Raw genomic sequence first — 21,205 nt, 5'->3', positions numbered from 1 at the left:
TTGAAAAGCCTTTCTAAGATCTCAGTGGGGCCTGTCCGGAGGTTGTAATCTGAGGGCCTGACAGCCAGATTCAGCCCTCACACAGGTTTTAATTAGCTTATATATTTTTTGTAAAAGCATATAGTGCCAGTATTTAAAAATTAGAAGATCGTGGGTAACAATCTGGATTTCTGATTTGAAAATGTAGGTTTGGCTATTCGGGCCCACAGTCCTATGGGCCATGGTGAGGTGCTGAGAAGCAGTTGCCCCTGTGGGTGTCATGCTCCCCGGTTCACAACCCAGGCCTGCTGGCTTCACTCACTGACCCATCGGCCAACCCGGCAGGCTTCTGAGTTTGCGACCTGGTCCAGGCTGCAGTTCTGCTGCCTGCTGTTACCTGTTTTCTCTTGTTCTCTGCTAACCTGTGTCTTTCGGTTTAGATGCCTCCTGCCTTAGCTCTCTCCCTCTGAGCAGCTGTCTCACCATCCCAGTTCCTCTAACCCTGTTAACCATTGTCTGTATTTTGCCTTTCCTTCAATGACGAGTCCCGTGTTCCTTATTCCAGTGTCATGTAAGTTATTAACCTATAGTTTTCGCTTTCTTAATTTATCATTTACATGTAAACATAGAAAACTTGCTTGAGAGTGGTGTAGCTTTTATTTTAGGCTAGCTAAATACACCGCTGGTAAGGCTTTCTAATGTACAATTTTGTTTAACCCAAAATTAATATAATTAATGTTTAACCCAATTAACTTATTAATCATAAATTAGTATAAGAACTACCTTGGCAAGCATAGTTTTATGAGTAAGTTAACCATTTTTAAGTATTTTCAGGAAAGACAAAAGATTCAGATTTTAGTAGCGGGCTTTTTTATTGTGATTTTTTTTAATCTCCCCAAGTTATTTTTAGTAGTTTGACTCTATTTTTTCTCTTCTTTCATGAATTTTTCACAGTGGATAACCAGGCCATGCTACACTATATCAGAGATAAAACTGCTGTCCCCTACTTCTCCAATTTGGTCTGGTTCATTGGGAGCCACGTGATCGAGCTGGATAACTGTGTGCAGACCGATGAGGAGTAAGTAACCTTGTGGGTGCTTGTGAGATGGACAGAATGGTTCGGGGAGAAGTTCCTCTTCATCAAGAAAAATAAACATTAGGACAAAACGTACTCGCATATATGTAGGCAGAATATTGACTATATTCTAAAAGGTTCCATCCACCTGTCTCCTTTTTTAGAGAGAGGCAGGGAGAGAGAGAGACAGACAGGAACATCGAACTGTCCCTGTATGTTCTCTGACCAAGGATTGAACCGGCCACCTCTGTGCTTCTGGACGACGCTCCAACCAACAGAGCTGTCTGACCAGGGCTTAGTTTTTTTATTTATTGATTGATTTGTAAAGAGACAGAGAAAGGAAGGGAGAGATTGGGGAGGGGGAAGGGAAGCATTCATTTGCTGTTCCACTTAGTTGTACATTCATTGGTTCCTTCCCATGTGTGCCCTGACTAAGGATCAAACCTACAACCTTGTTGTTTCAAGACAATGCTCTAACCAGCTGAGGTAACCAGGGCCTACTTTTTATAGTAGTAGAAAATTGAAAACAACTCAGATACTTCCCAGAGGGGATTAGGGTTACTAAATTCAGTACGCCTATAGATAGGGTAGTAGGCAGCTGGTTGAAAGATTAAAATGATCTGTCAGTTGGTGAATGGATAAACAAAATGTGTTATTTGCGTACAATGGAATAGTATTTGACAATCAAAAGTACTGATACATGCTATATACCATGGATGAACCTGGAATGCATAATGTTCCGCGAAAGAAGCCAAACACAGAGGACCACATTTTGTATGATTGCATTTATATGAAATATTCGTAATAGGCAAATCCATAGAAACAGAGAGTAGATTATGGTTTCCTAGGACAGGAGAAAGGGGTTTGGGGGGAAATGGCAAGTGACTGACTATGAGTATAGGTCTTTTTTAAGGGGAAGGGTTATAAACATTATAAAATTGATTGTGATGATGGTTGGATAACTCTACAAATATACTAAAACCCATTAAATTTTATAATTTATTTTTCTTCTTTTTCCAAGTGAGAGGAGGGGAGATAGACTCCTGCAAGGGCCCCAATCGGGATCCACCCAGCAGATCTTATCTGGGGCAAAATGTTTTGCCCATCTGGGGCTATGCTTGCAACTTGAGCTATTTTTATCACCCGAGGCAAGGATCCGCGGAGCTATCCTCAGCGCCTGGGCCCATGTGCTCAAACCAATCAATCGAGCCATGGCTGCATGAGGGGAAAAGAGAGAGAGGAGGAGGAGGGGTGGAGAAGCAGGTGGTTGCTTCTGTGTGCCCTGACCAGGAATTGAACCTGGGACATTCATAAGCCAGCCTGATGCTCTACTACTGAGCCAACCGGCCAGGGCATTTTTTTTTTTTTTAAAAGAGAGAAGATGGGAGATAGTGAGATAGACTCCTGCATGCTCCCTTACCGGGATCCACTCTGCAATCCCATCTGGGGCCAATGCTTGAATTAACTGAGCTATTTTTAGTGCCTGAGGCCGACACGCTTGAACCAGCTGAGCTATCCTTAGAGCCTGGGGCCTATGCTTACACCAGTTGAGCCAGTGGCTGTGGGAGGGGAAGAGGAGAGAAGGGGAGAGGGAGGACTAGAGAAGCAGATGGTCACTTATCTTGTGTGTCCTGAATGGGAATCCAACCCTGGATGTTCATACACTGGGATGATGCTCTATCCACTGAGCAAACCAGCCATGCCAAACTTTGTAATTTAAATGGGTGAATTTTATGGTGTGTGAATTATATCTCAATATATCTGTTTTTAAAAAAGCATAAATATGGTAGTTTGGGCCCTAGGGTGATGAATAGAAGTTCTAGAGAAGGATTTCTCAAACTCGGCACTATTGGTCTTTTGAACTAGCTAATTCTCTTGTGAGGGGCTGTCCTGTGCATTGTAGCACGTTTAGAAGCATCTGTGTCTTCTAGCCATTAGATGCCAGTAGCACCACTTTTTTATTTTCCAGTTATGACAACCAAACATATCTCTAGATGTTGCCAAATGTCTCCTTTAAAATTGTGGTCAGGCCCTGGCCAAATAAATCAGTTGGTTAGAGCATTGTCCCGAAGCACAGAAGTTGCTGGCTCGATCCCCAGTCAGGGCACATACAGGAACAGATCGATTTCCCAGTCTCTCTTCTCTCTCCCTTCCTCTCTTGCTAAAATCAATAAATAAAAAATTTTAAAAATAAAATAAAATTGTTGTCAGTTGGGAACGACTGTCCCTAATGACAGCTTTGCTCTAGGCACACATAGAAGGGGTCAGGATGATGAAGGGACTCGGGAAAGTGGTCTTCTAGGAGGAGGGGGCTAGAGAGATGGAGTATTAGGTCTCATGTTGAGAAAGAACCAAGGATAGGTGGATGGCAGAGCAGATGGAACAGTTGGGAATGCAAGGACCCATATGGATACGAACAGTTATAGATAGGAAACATAAGGAAGCACTTAACTCCAAAAAGAAGAAAAATTTAGACAAGGAAGGAAATGAACCCCTAGTCCTCTATTTGTCTCTGCAGTGAACAGTTACGATCATGTCAACACTAATTGCTGATGACTATTGGGGGGAAGGAGTGGAAGGAACACAGAGTTCTGTCATAATACAATGTGATGGCTCAATCACAAAACAGAGGTCCTCCTCGCGGGTTTTATGGAAGTCTGGGAGGAACTGTGCACAGAAACAGCTGAGTTAAACCACCTCCTCTGGAGAGTGGGCAGGGGTGGTGGAGGCTGGGCCAGGAGCTGCTATATTTTACTGGCTTATCAAGTACTATTTGAATTTTAAACACATCAGCATATATTATTTTGGTAAGATTTTTTTTAAGTAAAGGTTTAAAAAGTAAAGTGCATTATATATTCTGCTAAAGAAAAATTTCCTCAGTTCTTACATGGAGTGAAAGCTTGAGAAACATTGTGTATGAATGTTCTAGGTCTCAGGTGGGTGGGAGGTTCTTAGGCGCTCATTATACTGTTAGGCTTTACAACATGTATTTGCCATAAGTATATATTTACTAAACATCTCATTTAAGTATAATAAGGAATAATTATCCAAAACTGTAAAAGAAGCAAAATTTATCCTGATTTGACTTACTTGTTTAAAGTAGAGATGGTTAGATGGATAGATGTACAACTCCTGCATTTTAGGTGTGACTATATGGAGACAGAAGTGTGGAGAAGCACACTGTAGGGTCACAAGTGCCAACACATCATCTGTTAGTGGGGCTATAGGATACTTTGTTTTTTTGGTTTCTATGGGTTTGGTGTTTTTCTTTTTTTTGCTTTTATTTTTTTCCTTAATTTTCTGCCTTCTCAAATGGCCATCTATTACTTGAATAATACTCATAATACAAAGAAAATGTCTTAATCTATCTAGGTTGCTCTTTGCAACATATACGGCTTCGGGGGTGGGGAAAGCATGTGCCCACTGGCTATTTTAGGGGTGCGGTTGAGACTGACTCACCCGTGGGCCCAGCCAGAATCCTTGTTAATTCACTGGAAGGAGACAGAGACCTCCGGGGGCCTGGGGTGAGGTGTCATGTTTGCGCTGTCCCACAGATGGGCAGGGCCCGTGGGTTCCATGCAGCTAGCTGCTGAGGACTGCTTTTCTCTTCGGGACTCCTCTGAAGCAGTTTTTTAAAATTGAATTTATTGGGGTGACATTGATGAATAAAATTACATGGGTTTCAGGTGTACAATTCTGTGCTACATCATCTGTATGCTGTTGTGTGTTCACACCATTTATTCGCCCCACCCCTCTACTCTCTTCTGCTCCCCCACCTCCCTCCCCCTCTTATAATCCCCATACTGCTATCTGTGTCTGGGAGGTTTTTCCTCTGGAGCATTTTAATTAGCAAGGATTTATTGTTCCATTAATACTGCTTAGGTTGGGAGCCAGGGGATCTTGCCACATTGGCTAGTGGCTACTCTTGTGAAATTGCTTGCTAAGAGCGTAGGTGGTTTTTGCTTTGTTTACCCATGTTGTTTTGAGGTTGCGGTGTTGGGAGGTGAGTTATACTGAGGCCCTCAGAGGGTAGGGGGGCCCCAGGAGTCCCCTAAAATTGACGGATTAGAGTGGACCTCTGTTTCCCTCTGTGTATCCCACTAGTAGGGCCAGGGTAGGTTTCTTTTGAAAGTAATTCAAATATTTGTTGTATGAATGAACATATCCCAGTGACTTAAGTCTCAGACCATTGATTCTAGGCCCAAGGGTCCTGAGTTTCAGTTTCCAAGTTGAGGCTGTCATTTTTATTGGCAGGCACCGGAATCGGGGAAAACTGAGTGACCTGGTGGCCGAGCACCTGGACCATCTGCACTATCTCAATGACATCCTGATCATCAACTGTGAGTTCCTCAATGATGTGCTCACAGACCACCTGCTCAACAGACTCTTCCTGCCCCTCTACGTGTACTCACTGGAGAACCAGGACAAGGTGGGTCTGGGGGCCTGGCCCCGTTGCTCCTGCGGGCTGAAGGTCATCTTCAGAGGGGGAAGAACAGTCACCTTGAATAGCATGGGGCCTTGAGCTTAGCAGGGGGTCAAGTCTCCGAGCCTGCGGGAGATTCCTTTCAGAGCACACTGGTTTTCTTTTCCTTTCTTCTTATTTCCTAAGGGTAGGAGGAGGGGGAAGGGAGAGAGAGAGTGTGTGTGGGTGGGGGGGGGGGGTAGACTGTAAAACTGTAGAAGTGGAGGAGAAAAGAATGCCAACAACAGAATGAAACAGGAAACCTCTACAGATATAGGTGTTTGGCTTCAGCGCATCCTTCTCTCGAGGTGTTCTCATCCCTGGCAACTTTTCCCGGTAGTCTCCAGGGCTTATGATGTGGAGCAGATCAGCCACCACAGAACTAGCAGGGAACGGATAGGAGGAGGTGGGGCACACTGAGGAACAGCTGCCAGGGCCAGGAGTGCCCAGCCAGCAGGGCCAGACACCCCCACGGGGAGAGTGCCTGTTAAAGTGCACATCCCCAGGGGTGCCGGTCCAGTGGGTCTGGGTGACTAGAAACCTCCATGTTTAACTGCCACTCCAGGGGATTCTGAGCTGGTGGGTCTCTGCCTCCCTCCCCCATGAAAAATGCAGCTTCAGGGAATGGAGGCCTTCTGCCCAGGCCCTCCCCGAGTCGAGGGGCAGAGGCCTCAGCAGGAGGTGGAACAGAGCCAGCTGGTTTTGGCAGGGGCTTCAGCCTCCGCAGGTGTGTCCCGCAGGGCTATAGCTTTCTTTTTGGAGATGGAAGATGGCGAGTCTTACTAAGAATAAGTAAAGAGAAGAAAATTGCAGCCCTAACCGAGTCTAGCAGAGGCAGCTCTGGGAAGCAGGCAGAGAGCATGGGAAGTGGCTTTACAGTGGCTTTGAATTCTGCCTCTTCTTTTCTCTTACTCTGTGACCTTGGACAAGGCAGTTAACCTCCCTGAGCCCAAGGAGCGTCCTGAAGATCCCCTCATAGTTGGTGTGATGAAGCTCAGTACAAATGAGGGGCTTTTCCGAGGCTACAGGGCCCCAGTCTCTCCCTGCCCCCATTTGAAGGCTCTTTCTGAGAATAGGCCTCTGGGGGCCGGGGTGGGGGGGTTTTCCTGGCAGCTGGGCTTTGTGCTTTAGATGCCCCAGCTGGAGGAAATTAACATTCTTGGTCATTTAAGGAGCCAATTCTTTTGTGTCCAGCCTCTAATCCGTGACTAATGGTGAAAAATTTCTCAGGTGGAAAAATCATGGTCTTACAAATGGTATTGAATGGCATTAGGTTGCGAATTTCTTTTGCAGAGTGGACTTTTGACTAGCTTCAGACCAGAATAGCTCAGGGTCTCATAGGACCTCAGGGGTCAGGGTGCCTCTCCTCCAGACACATGGCTTTTGGCTGCATGTATTTTGTGCCTTTCACGTGTGTGACCTGGACTTCCCTTTCTTTCCCCTCACCCTTTACTAGGGAGGAGAACGGCCAAAAATCAGCTTGCCAGTTTCGCTCTATCTTCTGTCTCAGGTACGTCTGATCACCTGCCCGTATCCCCACCACATTTAGTTGACCTTCGAACGCTGCTGCCCTTAGAAATTCCCCAGTTCACATTATCCTGTCTTCTCTCTTCGTGTCCCCTATCTTGAAATGAAATAATAAAAGAAAAGGGGGTTCTATTTTCTAGACACTGAGCCTAGATGCCAATATCTTCTTCATGGTAATCAGTGGAAATTTAACAAGAAATGAAACATAAATCGAACCTGGCACTTAGGTAATTGAGTTTTATCATGGGGATTGAGGTTTCCAAAACAACCACGGAGTGTTCTAAATACCCTGGAAATGTGGACTGTCTAGATCTTATTCATGGCATTTTAAAATAAGCCCCAGACTGCAGGACCTACTTTGCACACACACACAGCGACCCTGTCTTAACGAGTTCCCACTAAGGAGGCTGTTTGTAGGCTTTGTCGTGGTTCTAGTTCCCAGATTACCTTCTGGAAGGTATCTTGTAGCAGCCTCAGTTCCCAGATTGGTGGCTTGAGCCAATTTGTCTGCCTCCCCCCTTAAGTGTGTTTCCTTCTTGTAATTATGTAATATTTACAAGAAGGGAAAAACTCCATGGTGACCCAGTTACATAACTTTAAAAATATTTTTATTACAAGCGGTCCAGACTTTCAGGCCATCTCATTAGACTGTCAAGTAGTCAAACGTTTGACCAGAGCTCTGTTCTCACTTCTGCAAATGGCACAGGTATTTATTTGCTTTGCTGAGAAAATGTCCTTCTAACTTGGTCCCTGTGCCGTTTTGAATTTGAGGTGGGGCTGTCTCCCATTGGCCTGAGAGGGCAGATGCAGGCCGGCCTCCTCCCAGCGACTCAGCCCATCGGGATCAGCCGTGGCCTGCTCACTGTTCGCTCCGGGAGCCGTGTTCTGGGGCTCTGTTTGCTTGGAGCGCTGCACTGGTGCTGACTCCTTCTGAATGCCCCTCTGTGCGACGGAGCTCGGTGCAAACCCCAGCCTCTCCGGCAACTTTTCCTGCCACCTCATTTCGAATCTGCCAGCATCTCCTGCTTGGGATTCTGGGAGTCTGGACGGCCCCGAGCAGGCCAGATGCTCGGCCACAGGAATCTCAGGGGCACACCCTCAGGACCCTTCCGCGGTGGAGCATTGCACAGGCAGGGTCTCCTCCGAGGAGTGAGGGAGCCGGCCTCGCCTTGACTCTGAGGACCCCTTTCCTACTGTTTCTTAGTGAAGGACACCTGATTACTTATTCCAGTGTCACAGAAAGCGCAGCTTGTAATTTGATGTACCTCAACTTGAGTGACAGCACCCTTCCTCCCCTGCATTTTCATTTAGTTTTTGCCACTTTTTTTTTTTTTTTTTTATTTTTACAGAGAGAGGGATAGATAGGAACAGATAGACAGGAACGGAGAGATGAGAAGCATTAATCATCAGTTTTTCGTTATGACACCTTAGTTGTTCATTGATTGCTTTCTCATATGTGCCTTGACTGTGGGCCTTCAGCAGACCGAGTAACCCCTTGCTTGAGCCAGCGACCTTGGGTCCAAGCTGGTGAGCTTTGCTCAAACCAGATGAGCCCGCGCTCAAGTTGGCGACCTTGGGGTCTCAAACCTAGGTCCTCCACATCCCAGTCCGACACTATCCACTGCGCCACCGCCTAGTCAGGCTCATTTAGTTTTATTATAATGTTGCCTAAGTGTGCAGAAACCTCGAAGCAGGAATGAATCCATGTCCTTAAACCCTATATCAAAGCATCCTTACCAATTATTTTATAAGCACAGCCACAAAAACCAAGAAAACTCACATTAACAACATTGATTTGGTATGACGAGGTACTCTGCCCTGCTGAAACTGAACTGCCATTGGAACCGGAGCGGGCAGATAGGCTAGCCCAGCGTCCTGAGTCCGGCCCGCGAACACTTCCATGTGCCGCGCTGGGACTGGCTCTCTCCTCACTCCTCCGCCCAGAGCCAGGAAGGGGTGAGCCCTGTGTGCGTCCGCAGGTAGCAGTCGCTCGGCCTTTGTCCAGTGGGCCTGAAGCCATGCTCACTGACTGCAGGAATGCCTACATGGTCAGTAGGTGACATTACACAAGGTGCAGTAGATATTTGTCAAATGGGTGAATTCAGTGATGAAGTGTGGTAATAATTTGGCAGTGATGAAGGGGAGAAAACTTAACCTTCCTCCTCCTCATCATTGCTGACATCATTGAATGCCTACCACCGCCCTGGACATGGGTGAATACATAGGTCTTATGGTCTCTAGGATGGTAAATGTCTTCCCAGTGATTTTAAAACAGCTGTGCTCTTTTTTTTTTTTTAAGGTAGATACTACATTTGGCTATTGATTTGAATTGTCTTTCTTTTTTGAGCAATATATTCACCCTGTTCGAACAATACCAGTGACATGGGGGAAGGTGTTCCTCTGACCCCGGAACCCCCGGGCACCCAGTCCCCCTGCTGAGACAGCCAGGCTTTCAGTGTCTGCCTTTACTCTCTTCTCTTTATACAATATTAAAAAAAAATTTTAGGTTAAAAAATTGAAACAGGTGAAAAGCAAGTTTCTTTTCTAATTTTGTTCAGCCCCCTGATTTTTATCCCCAGAGACACCTGTTGTCACAGGGTTTTTCTCTCTTCTCCCAGAATGCTCTTCACCAGGTGTTCTCAACTGGGCGTGATTTCAAACCTTCTTCCATTGGGGGATGTTTTGCAGTGTCTGGCGACATTTTTGGTTGTCATAACTGGGGTGGAGGGTGCTATTGGAATCTAGTGGGTAGAGACCAGAGATGTTGTTAAATACCCTACAATGCACAGGACAGCCCCTCTAAACAGAGGATTATGTCCTGACAATCGTGCCAAGGCTTAGAAACCCTGTTCTATATATTATAAACAAATACAAATGTGTGCACACACCCTTTTAAAATACAAATAGTAGATAACCCCACACTGTGCTATACCGGTTTTGCCTTTACATTTGAAAGCAAAGTAGCAGGTGTGTCTGAACCAGCTTTGGGAGGCAGTTTTGAATACTCTGGTTCCTAAAGCCATTCCTGTGAATATTGGGCAACAGGGTGGGGTTGTGGGGCCATCCAGATGGCCCAGTGCCTTCTGATTCTGCATCCTGGCACAACTAGGTCTGTCTCTAGCTCGTGTGGCTTTTCTTCCCCATAGTTTCTACACCTATCCAGACTGCCATGGAATTCTGGTGTGCCGAAGCCCACCGCGGGGGTCAGCACTCATTCCAGTGATGGATCTCAGACCCTCTGCCAAGTCCTTGATTGGAACAAGACTCTCTAGCAGCCCTTTCTTCCTGCATAACTAAACTTTGGGCTGGTGCCTTCTAATCTTATCGTAATCGAATTTGACACCGAGATGCCTGTGGAGAGGAAGGAGTGTGCTGGGTTTTGGCTGCGCCTTTCCCACGTTGCTTCACTTTAGCTGGATTTGGCCTCACCCAGCCATGAGGGACAGTCTTGCCTTTAATGCGTTTCCTTCCGCTGAAGAGCAGCCCGCCAAATAGGCAACAGTCTGAATAAGGGAGGCAACCCTAGAAGGAGAAACCTGTAACTGATTTCTCCTCAATGTGGCCCATTCTTTGGATTTTGCAACACAGGGATTGCTGCTTAATACAGGACTAGTGTAGCCCAGCGTTGCTGCAGACCAAGGAAGGAAGAGGTTGGAAGACTGCATACTTTAATGCAAATCCCATTTCTTCTTTCTCACCAGGTCTTTCTAATTATCCATCACGCACCCCTGGTGAACTCGTTAGCTGAAGTCATTCTGAACGGTGACCTTTCTGAGATGTACGCTGAGACTGAACAGGATGTTCAGAGAAGTTGTGTAAGTCATTAGCATTGGGACCATTTCTAGACCTTGATAAGAAGCCATGGCACATTTTGTAAACCTGTGTGTTTCTCTGAAGCCAGAAGCCAACATTCTGCTTACAGCAACAGTCTTGTATAAGCTGTCCTGGGATTCAGGGAACCTAATCAGTCTTGAAATGGGAACCCAGGAAGATCTGGGGGTCTGTACTAAGAGTAGATTCACTAGTTGTATGTTATTGAACATGGAATTGTACTGCTCTGCACCTCCGGTCGTGTATCTGTGGGACACTGTTAGGGGACAGAATGAGAGTGTACCTCATCTGAGGCACAAAGAGCTATAGAGGCTGGACATGAGACATCTATGAGAACAGGCTGCATATGAAGGCAGTAGGGAGTGGTGGGTATTGTGGCAAATTGGAGAGTGTATGCATCTTTTGTGAGCAGCTACTGTTCCACCCTTGCTTACAGTCATTCTGTAGGAATATGGATGCAGTATTGCCAGGATTTCTCATGTTTCCAGAGAAGCTGGAAATCTACATTTTGATGCAAAATCTCCCAAGGTTTAAATTATCACTCAGCTGTGGCCTAAACAGAGCGTACTGTGGTTCACACATATGCATTTTGTGCTCTACTAAAGGAAAACACCAGGTAAACAGTATAATCACTTCTCCTGAGGCTTCCCCAGCTTGCTTTCTGTGCATCTTGCCTGCCTTTACTCCTCTCCTCCTGCTCATATGTGCTGAGCTCCAGGCTCACTGGTTCAGCTGGCTTTTCCCCAGTGTGCCCATGTTTCTGCCTCTGTCCCTGTGCCTTTACCAAACCCAAACTCTGGAAAGCCCTTGTGGTTCCCTCTTATCAAAGATCTTACCAACTAGAGGCAGCTTATGGCAGCATCTTGTTTGTCATTGTATCTGCTGCAGCGTGGGCTGGGCAGGCGCCCATGGTGAGCCCAGCATGTAGGCACGCAGGTAAAGGGCTGGCCTTGCCCTCGGGCAGCTCTGTTGCCTTCTGTGAAGAAGTGGGTGGAGGGTGATCTGGTAGCAGGAAAGGCCCGAGGTGCATGGTGTGCCATTACAAGAGTGCCCTTGTCCTTCTGGCTTTTCTGCTGTGTGATAGCTTAGCCAGGCCATTTTGTCCAAGGGAGCACTTGAGCCTCTGAAAAGGTGCCCCCAAACTTTGTCCTTGTTGGTGGTAGAATTAGTTCAGAATGGGGCCTTGTTATGGCCCCTGTCTGGCCCATCTTCTCTTTGATTCATTCAACAAAAGTTTCTTAAACCCTGTCTTTGGATCCGGTATCGTGCTAGTTCTGGGTACGTACAGAATCCCAGATAGGCTGTGTTGCTTTGGAGCTTTACAGTCCAGTAGGAGAGACAAATGTTGATCAAATGTACAAGTGACTGTACTATCCCAAGTCTTACAAGTGCTCTAAAGAGAAGGTGTAGTGCTTAGTGAGAGGCTTTAACCTAGAATGATGGGGATGACAAGTGTTGAACAGGAGACATCCCCCTAATGGTCCACGTCAGGACAACACATGGTCTGGAAAATGTGGAGCTGACTTGGGTGTTTATGGAGCTGGAGATACTGCTTTGCAGCTTTCTTGAACTCACTTTTGCAGAATGAATGCAAGTAATGGAGCGTTGAATCAGCAGGGCCTCCCAGTCAGAGCTGTTAAAGACCCTGCTGGCCAGCAGGTTACCTTGGGCAAGTTGTTTCTCTCTGTCTAGAAGACAGGGAGAGCAAGCCTCACTCCAAAGGGCTCTTGAGAGGATGGGAAGAAAATACACTTAAAGTGCCATCAAGTGCCTGACAGGTTGCAGCCCGCTCCTCAGAGCTGTTTGGTTGAAGACTGACAGTGGGTAAAAGAAAATTTCATGAATTACCAACTTTAAGATTTAAGAAATTTCACATGAAAATTGATTTCAGGGTTATCTTGAACAGATTGATCTGGTCCCATTGTGTCCATGTTTCTGTAGGAAGCTTCTCAGAGGCTGCCCCCATTACCTGAGGCATGTGTTTGCCATTAGATTTGCCCAGCCCCCACCCAGCCTGCTTCTAATTCATACTACATTTACATTAATAACAAGTTAGAATGCATTGGGTCCATTTGAACTTGCTTTTGTCTTACAATTTCCAGAATCCAAGAGAGCTGCTAGGGCTTCATCTCGGAATGTCTTCTGATAGGGTACTCACTGCTGAACTTAGACTTCGTTTTCCAAGATGAACCCAGAGATCACTGGGGTGCCAAGATTTGCGGAGGTTTCTTTTTAATTGAAATTGATTGTCATACCCATGTAAGAAATAATAATACCCTTTCCCTAGTTTTTCCCCTATTGGTAACATCTTGCAGAACTCTAGAGCAGTATCACAAACAGGATACTGGCATTGATACATGGGGTTTACAATTTGAGCAAAAGCAAATTGCAGAAAGTTACTGGTGACTTCGCAGCTTAGGATACCCACTTTAGTCAAACCCTCTAATCAGGGGGAGCGTTTAGGAGATCTGTTCTTTTTCTCGATGGCCTCTGCTTGGGGTGAAGGTCTTTCTTCCAGTATGATAGACACACAGCTGCTCATTGTGGTGGACTCCTGAACTGGAAATGGGATTTTTTTGAGCATGGAAGGAATTGTCAGCCCAAGTGTAAGTGTCAGCTTTCTACTTCTGGTTTTTGCCTTTCCCTGGGTGCAAAATCAAAGTTTGTTGTATTCTAATGAGGGCAGTTGAAATTTGGGAAGAGTGGAGGTGAATCTCATTTATGACTTGTTTGACAGTAGTCCTGGTAAGATTTACCTTCCTTCCCTCTGAGCAAGAACAGTCTCCTATTGTTTCCTGCCTAACTCGGATGTGGTTTGGTCATACTTGTTTTAAGTTTCTTGGTCTTTTTTAACCTACTTTCTCCTTCCCGTAATTTGTAGATAAGTTACTGGTATTGCTTCATTTTTACCAGCAGACCTTTCACAAAACCAAACCAAAATTGAAGAGAGAGAAGCAGAGGAGAAAGCAGAGTTATTTGAAAAGTCTGTAATTTAGGGTTAAATTTAAAATACATCAGCATGGTTAGATAAATTGTCTAATTGAAATTCATCTGTGCATTAAAATAATAGGGTCCCTGCTAAGGGGTAATTTCTGGCTCTAATTCTAATGCAGAGCAGATAGTATGTTTCTTGTCAGGGAAATAGAGTAAGAGAACACTAATTCTGAAACTGCTAACATCTCCTTTATTTTTGCAAAACGAACATATAGATTAGATTATAGTAGATGCCTCACGACCTGTGGGTACTTTTTTTTTAAAGCAGGGACTTTTTTCATCCTGGGTTTCTATGGATAGTTTCCTTAGTTTTTACTTGCATTCATTCATTCATTCCTCATCAGAGATGCAGTGGTGCACAGAGAAGACACGACCCTCCCCCACTGGGCTTCCTATTCCCCGCAGGGTGTCTTGGAGATGCCTGCGTCACTTGTGCCATCATGGGGCTTGCCACAGGTGCTCAGTGCGCGCTCCCTACAGGAGTGAATGACTCCATGGGTGAACTGGTGGTGGGGTCACAAGGGCCCTCGTGATGTTCTGAATGACTCTCAGGACAGAAATAGCCTCAGGGCCTGACCCTCACATGCCGCCTCCTCTCTGCTCACAGGCGGACTTTTGGGGAAGGAGTGTGAGAGCGAGTTACTGTTGGTTTTGTCCCACATTCCACCTTCAGAGGCAGTGGAGTGGAGTGGAGTGGAGTGGACTCTGGAGCCAGGCTACCTGGGCCCCTCAGATCTCGGCTCCTCTTCTCGCCAGGTGTGTGCCCCAGGGCACACTAGTTCACCTCGCCCAGCATCCATGTTCTCACCTCTCCAATTGGAATAACAATCCAATTGGATTTTTAGAGAGGATTAAATGCAGCATAAAGTACTATTCCAACACCTAGCACATATTGGCATAAATATGACTTGTTGTTATTCTCCTGATCTTAGTTTCTGAGGCTGCAGTACAACCCTGTGTCCCCTACTTGGGACCTTTCTTCTTGGAATAATTGACACAGAGGCACACTCAGTGTACCCTTAGGGAGGTGCCTTATGAACAGACACAAAGGTATTGAGGGCCAAGTGATAGCAACAATGGTGACAACAATGACAGCGCTAATACTAAATGTGGCCATTTAGTGGCAGTGGTCCAAGCTCTCTGTGTGCATTCTGGGCCCTCCGATTCAGCTGGCCTCAAATACAATCTCTGGACAGTGCAGATACTTAAGTAACTGATGTGCGTTGGCTGGCTGTGAATTCAGAGTGGGAACAGAATTTAGGGGCAGAATAGGCTTGTTTGTCCCAAAATAAAGTCATTGACCGTCTCGCTGTAGGCACCATTTCAACCAGTTGTGATGGTCATCAGGTGATGCTCTAGGGCAGTGGTCCCCAACCCCGGGGCTGCAGACAGGTATCGGTCCGTGGGCCATTTGGTACCGGTCTGCAGAGAAAGAATAAATAACTTACATTATTTCCGTTTTATTAATATTTAAGTCTGAACGGTGTTTTATTTCTAAAAAATTACCAGATTCCCTCTGTTACATCCATCTAAGACTCACTCTTGACGCTTGTCTCGGTCACGTGATACATTTATCCATCCCACCCTAAAGGCCGGTCTGTGAAAATATTTTCTGACATTAAACCGGTCTGTGGGCCCAAAAAGGTTGTGGACCACTGCTCTAGGGATCCTAAAGATTGAGTGTATACTAGGGCATTAGTTGTCAGTTCTCTAGGGGAAGACCACTCTTCCTGGGCGCTGGGCCCTCTGCTAGCAGAACACTCTTCCAAGGACATGGGCTATGGAACCGGCAGCTGAGAAAGTAGCAGCCTGGCTTCTCTGGCCTGTGTGTTTGCAGAAGCAGCCCTGGGTTTGGGCCCCTGCTCACTGCTTCAGGGCTTTCTCCAAACCAGGCTTGAGCTAGACTGCTGCAGAGCCTCCCATGTATTGAATGCAGCAGGCAGAATATACCCCCGGATTGGAGTTCCCTCACCTCTTTCAGTGACCCTGACCTTACTCAGGAGCCCTGCTTAATCAGTGCTGGTTCTTTCTGAAGGACACACATTCTTCTTCCTGAGAGTGATAATAGGCTTTGGGAAGAGAGTTGATTGTGAACACCAAAGGATAAAGATAGACTTCTATAAATCAAAGGCCTTAATTGGCACAGTTGCAAACACTGCCACAAAAGAAGTAGAACTTACGTATTCTCCCTTTGTGTGGGGTCTTTGTGGTCTTTCCCGTGATCCCTCAATGGAATTACCGCTCCGAGGCACCATTGTTGCTCACAGAAGTATTGAGTGTGGCAGCTCTGGTTCACGTATAAGGGGGTTTGACAGAACTGTAGAGAACCCAGGCTGCTGCATGTTCCACATATCAAGTAGGGTATCGCTGTAGATGAGAGACCTCTTAGAAACAGTCGCCTCTCCCTTTCTCCTGTGCAGAAAGTGGGTTGGACAATTAGTAGAAGTCCCGTAGTGTGGAGGTTCATGAGGGACAGCCTGTATTTAGCTCAGGCTGCAGGTGACTGGCCCTGAGGGACCATGGGTGCTGATCCTGGTTCAGTGAGTCAGAGAAGGGCCAGAGGTTCTCGGAATTGTCACATTCTGGCGAAGCCAACAGGGAAAAAGAGTGGGCAAAGCGGGGGTGGGGTGGAAAGGGTTCTGTGACTCAGACCATAGCTGGCTTTCTTAGTCTGCCTGACAGCATGACACAGAATGGGCTCGGGTGGCCCAAGGCTGGAGGCAGGTGGCTCCATGGTGTGAGATAGTGTCACGCCCCCTGCTGAATCAGTCTGCACTGAGACAAGTCTACATCAAGCCACTGGTAACTTCTTCCAGCTTTCTGCTAAAACCAGGAAAATCGAGGGGAGGGGACAGAAAAAATGAAGCACCCACCATTTCCGGTGTCTACCCTGGGGCTTTATTAGTCTTCATCAGAGCCTGACCCTTTTGGGCCTTGGAGTGTTTTAGCCAGACTTTAAGTTCCTTGAAGCTGGGCCAACATTATTTATTTATCTATGTAACAAACTATTGAGCCATGTTACGGGGCTCTGTTCTAGGCACAGGAAACAAAACAGAGACCCCTGACCTCTGGAAGCTTCTGCTGTAGTAGAAAGATGTCAGTAAACATCATAGCATGTAGAATGTGGGGAGTGCTCTAGAGGCACAGCAGTAGAGAAGCAGAGAAGAGGGGGCGGTGCCAGGAGGCTCGGTGGGGTACAGCGCTCCGTAGGGTGGCCAGGCCAGGCCTCACTGGGACGGTGACATTTGCGCATCGACTGTAAGGAAGTAAGGGACTGAGTCATGTAGACATCCGGGGGAAGAGCGCCTCGGCCAGGAAGAACAGCCAGCGCAAAGGCCAGCGCCGGGTGTGTTGGCACAACAGAAAGGAGCAGCTTGTCGAGGCAGAGCAAGTAGTAGGGAGGGGAGCGAGGGCCCAGGGTGTGTGACACCTTGTTAACCAGCGCAGGACTTGGAAATTTTCACTGGGAGAAATGAGGACATCTTGACCTTTGTGTCCCTGGTATTGCATGGTTCCTGCAGTCAACACTGGTTGTCTTAAAATAATGAATCTCATTGAGGGAATCAAGCACCGTAGCTCTAAACGCTGAGGAAACCCAGCCTTGGGCAGTGCCCAAAGTCCTCCACCTAGGACACTTGGTTTTGCTTGGGATGCTTCACCCGACAGGAGGCTGCACACGGGTGAGAAGAGGGCCGCTTTGTTCACTTTCTCTGGGTGCACCAGCAGTTCAGCGATGCGGGCTGGGAGGGGAGTGCTGTGAGTCACTCACTGCCTGACTGAGGACAATAGACGTGGCAGGTGAGTGTAACTCATCCTAGGAGGTGGTTAGTGGGGTTTCCCCAGTGAGTTCTGAGCCCCTGGCTGGCCCGAGAGTGACTGACTGCCCGCCAGCCCCTCACCTTGATGCTCAGAACCGTACTTCAGGGGACCTTTCTGGTAATCTCCAGCCAGGCACGGGGACAGGTTCTCAAAAGCTTCACAAGCCAAGGGAAGGAAAAAAATAGATTAATTCACTCAAATAACTTTGTTCTGGGTGACACTCGAACTCTGGGTGGGTCATTCCTTCGTAAGAGCAGTGTTCATCTGTTGACTACTTACTGCGTGCCAGCTGGCTGCCTCGCTCCCCTTTTCTTCTCTCTCCCACAAGAATTCTGGAGCACCCACACATTTCCTGCCTCAGGCAATACAGGATGAACAAGATAGACGAGATTTCGAGGTTCGGGGGAAACAGCAAACAAACATGTCAACACAGATTTAAGATTGAATCTGGGAAGAAATAGAAAACAGGTTTGGTTGGAACGCAAAGACCCCAAATAGCCACAGCAGTCTTGAGAAAGAAGAACAGAGTTAGAGGAGTCACGCGATCTGATGACAAACTGTTCTACGAGGCCGTGGTAGTCAGAACAGTGTGGCTCTGGCGTAAAAACAGACATATAGATCAGTGGAACAGAACAGAGAGCCGAGAAATAAACTCACACCTGTATGGTCAGTTGATACTTGACAAAGGAGGCAAGAGTATCCAATGGGGTAAAGAGAGGCTATTCAATAAATAGTGTTGAGAAAATTGGGAGAAATACGTGCAAAAGAAAAGAAACTAGACTACCTTCTTACATCACACACAAGAATGGATTCAAAATGGATTAAAAACTTAAATGTTAGACTTAAGACCATAAAAATCCTAGAAGAAAACATAGGCAGTAAAATCTTGGACATTCCTCGTAGCAGTATTTTTTCTGATATGTCTCCTCAGGCAAGGGAAACAAAGAAAGAAATGAATAAATGGAGCACATCAAACTGGAAAGGTTTTGCATAGCAAAGGAAACTATCGAAAAAATGAGAGGACAGATCACTGAATGGGAGAACATATTCACCAACTATACAGCTGATGGGGGTTAACATGTCCCTCAGACCGTTGGAGGGCTGCTACATACAGTGCTCCTCTCACTGACCACCAATGAAAGAGGTGCTCCTTCCGGAAGTGCGGTAGGGGCCGGATAAATGGCCTCAGGGGGCCGCATGCGGCCTGTGGGCTGTAGTCTGGGGATGCCTGATCTAGAATTTATGAAGAATGTATACAGCTCACCACCAAGGAAACAAATAGTCCAGTTGGTAAGTGGGTGGGGGACCTGATAGACACTTCTTCGGAAAGGACACACAGGTGGCCAGTAGACAGGAAAAGGTGCTCCATGTCGCTAAAAATCAGAGAACGGTAAACTGAAACCGTGATGAGATATCACCTTACACCTGTCATCAGAAAGGCCATCATCAATAAACCAGCAAACAACAAATTTTGACAAGACTGTGGAGAAGAGGGAACCCTCGTGCACTGTTGGTGGGCATGCAGATTGGTGCAGCCACCATGGAAAGCAGTATGGAGTTTTTTTCAGGGAATTGGAAATGGAACTGCCTTGTGACCCAGCAATTACACTTCTGGAAATGTATCTGAAGAAACCCAAAATGCTGATTTGAAAGAATAAGTGCACCCCTATGTTCACTGCGGCGTTGTTTACAATAGCCGAGATTTGGAAATAGCCCAAGTGCCCGTCAGTAGATGAGTGGGTGGAAAAGCTGTGGTACATTCGCACAATGGAATACTACTCAGCCATAAAAGGAAGGAAGTCTTACTTTTTGCAATGGCATGGATGGACCTGGAGCAGTATGCTGAGTGGAATAGACAGTCGGAGAAAGGCAAATCCATATGATTTCACTTACGTGTGGAATCTAATGACAGACAAAATGGAAAGAGATTGATAGATACAGACAACAGACTGACAGCTGTCAGAGGGGAAGGGGTTGGGGGCTGGGTGAAAAAGACAAAGGGATTAAGAAAGAAAAAAGAAAAACCTCATAGGCAGATAATAGTACGGTTATTATCATGGAAAAAGGGTTGGGGGTAGAGGAGGGGAAAGGGGGGTAAGTGGTGACAGAAGGAGACTAGACTTGTGGAGGTGAACACAGTACAATATACAGATGATGTATTACAGGGTTGTACACCTGAAACCTATACAGTTTGATTAACCAATGTCACCCCAGTAAATTAAATAAAAAAATTTTTTTTTAAAGAAAGAAACAGGTTTGGGAGATTATGGTGAGGAAGTCGTCCCTGAGATGCTGAAATTAGATTTGAGGACTGCAGGACAAGGCTTGCATGCACCCTCCCGAGAGTTGAGGGTGGGATGGTGTGGGGTGGCGGCAGCTTTGTGATCGTCAAGGCATGGAGAGTGGTGAGCCAGAGTCCTCAGTGGGAATGGGCTGGCTGTCTGCGGTCAGAAGAGAGGACAGTGTGCAAGAAACATACCTGGTCAGTGGGAGAGGGGGACATTTATCATTTTAGAGAAGAGGAACGACCTGGTTCTCACCTCGCGTCTCATTTAAGACTCATAATAACTCAGAGAGGGAGGTATGTTAGTGTTAGCTCACATTCCACACAAGGAAGTCGATACTCCCGGAGGTTAAGTGATCGTTCTGTTGTCACCTAGTTGCAGGAGAATGCAGGCGTCAAGCCCTGAATCTTCATGCTGTTTCTGTTTTGTGTCCTATGTCACCATCTGCAATGATAGTTACTTCCAGTTTAGCATGAGATGGGCTCTGGATGGAACGTTTTGGGGACCTGAGAGTCACCAGTATGTCACAGTCCATTATCTCTTTTTAGAGAACAACATATAGTATAATTCTTTTCCTAAAGAAATACCGAGTAGGCCTGACCTGTGGTGGCGCAGTGGATAAAGCGTCGACCTGGAAACGCTGAGGTCGCCGGTTCAAAACCCTGGACTTGCCTGGTCAAGGCACATATGGGAGTTGATGCTTCCTGCTCCTCCCTCCCCCTTTTCTCTCTCTCTCTCTCTCTCTCTCTCTCTCCTTTCTCAAAATTAATTAAAAAAAAAAAAGAAATACCAAGTAAGTGCTTGATTTGTCATTGTTTAATGAAAAAACTAGGTTTTATTTTGCAGGAGTGTCAAATATGCCTTTTCAGTCATAAATATCTTGCAGTTAATTCATCACATAAGCACTCATGAGCTCTTGATTGACTGCCAGATGTGGCCCTGAGGGGGACAGGGAAGATGACCATGGGTGGAGAAGGCTAGGGGGATGAGGCTGCTCTTGTGCAGACCCAGCAATACCCCAGAGGTTGCGTTCCAGGAAGTCACAGCACCATCTTGATGTTACCTGCTTTCTAAAAAACCGTGTTGAGTGCAGTGCGAGGCGCCTGAGCTGTAAGATTGTTCTGATTCCAGATAAATGGGCATTTCTTTGGTTTGTGCCTCTGCAGCTACAACGCTCCCTGGTAATTGGCCAATTCATGGAGAAGAATGCCATGCTCCTCTTGTTAATGGAAG

General features: G+C 46.4%; 1 protein-coding gene across 9 annotated transcripts in view; it reads left to right on the top strand.

The window, feature by feature from the left end:
* The window catches only part of CLEC16A (C-type lectin domain containing 16A), a 222,844-nt gene that overhangs the window by 29,954 nt on the left and 171,685 nt on the right, over positions 1–21,205 (top strand). For all 9 annotated transcript variants that reach the window (XM_066274870.1, XM_066274867.1, XM_066274866.1 and 6 more), the window contains exons 6-9: positions 934–1,057; positions 5,309–5,483; positions 6,973–7,026; positions 10,745–10,858. In XM_066274870.1, the coding sequence (XP_066130967.1) occupies positions 934–1,057; positions 5,309–5,483; positions 6,973–7,026; positions 10,745–10,858 (467 nt within the window). The remainder of the gene's footprint in view (positions 1–933; positions 1,058–5,308; positions 5,484–6,972; positions 7,027–10,744; positions 10,859–21,205) is intronic.

The sequence above is a fragment of the Saccopteryx bilineata genome, chromosome 4 (assembly GCF_036850765.1).
Source record: "Saccopteryx bilineata isolate mSacBil1 chromosome 4, mSacBil1_pri_phased_curated, whole genome shotgun sequence".
Taxonomy (NCBI): domain Eukaryota; kingdom Metazoa; phylum Chordata; class Mammalia; order Chiroptera; family Emballonuridae; genus Saccopteryx; species Saccopteryx bilineata.
The sequence above is the reverse complement of the archived record's forward strand: the minus strand, read 5'-3'. Positions and strand labels throughout refer to the sequence as shown.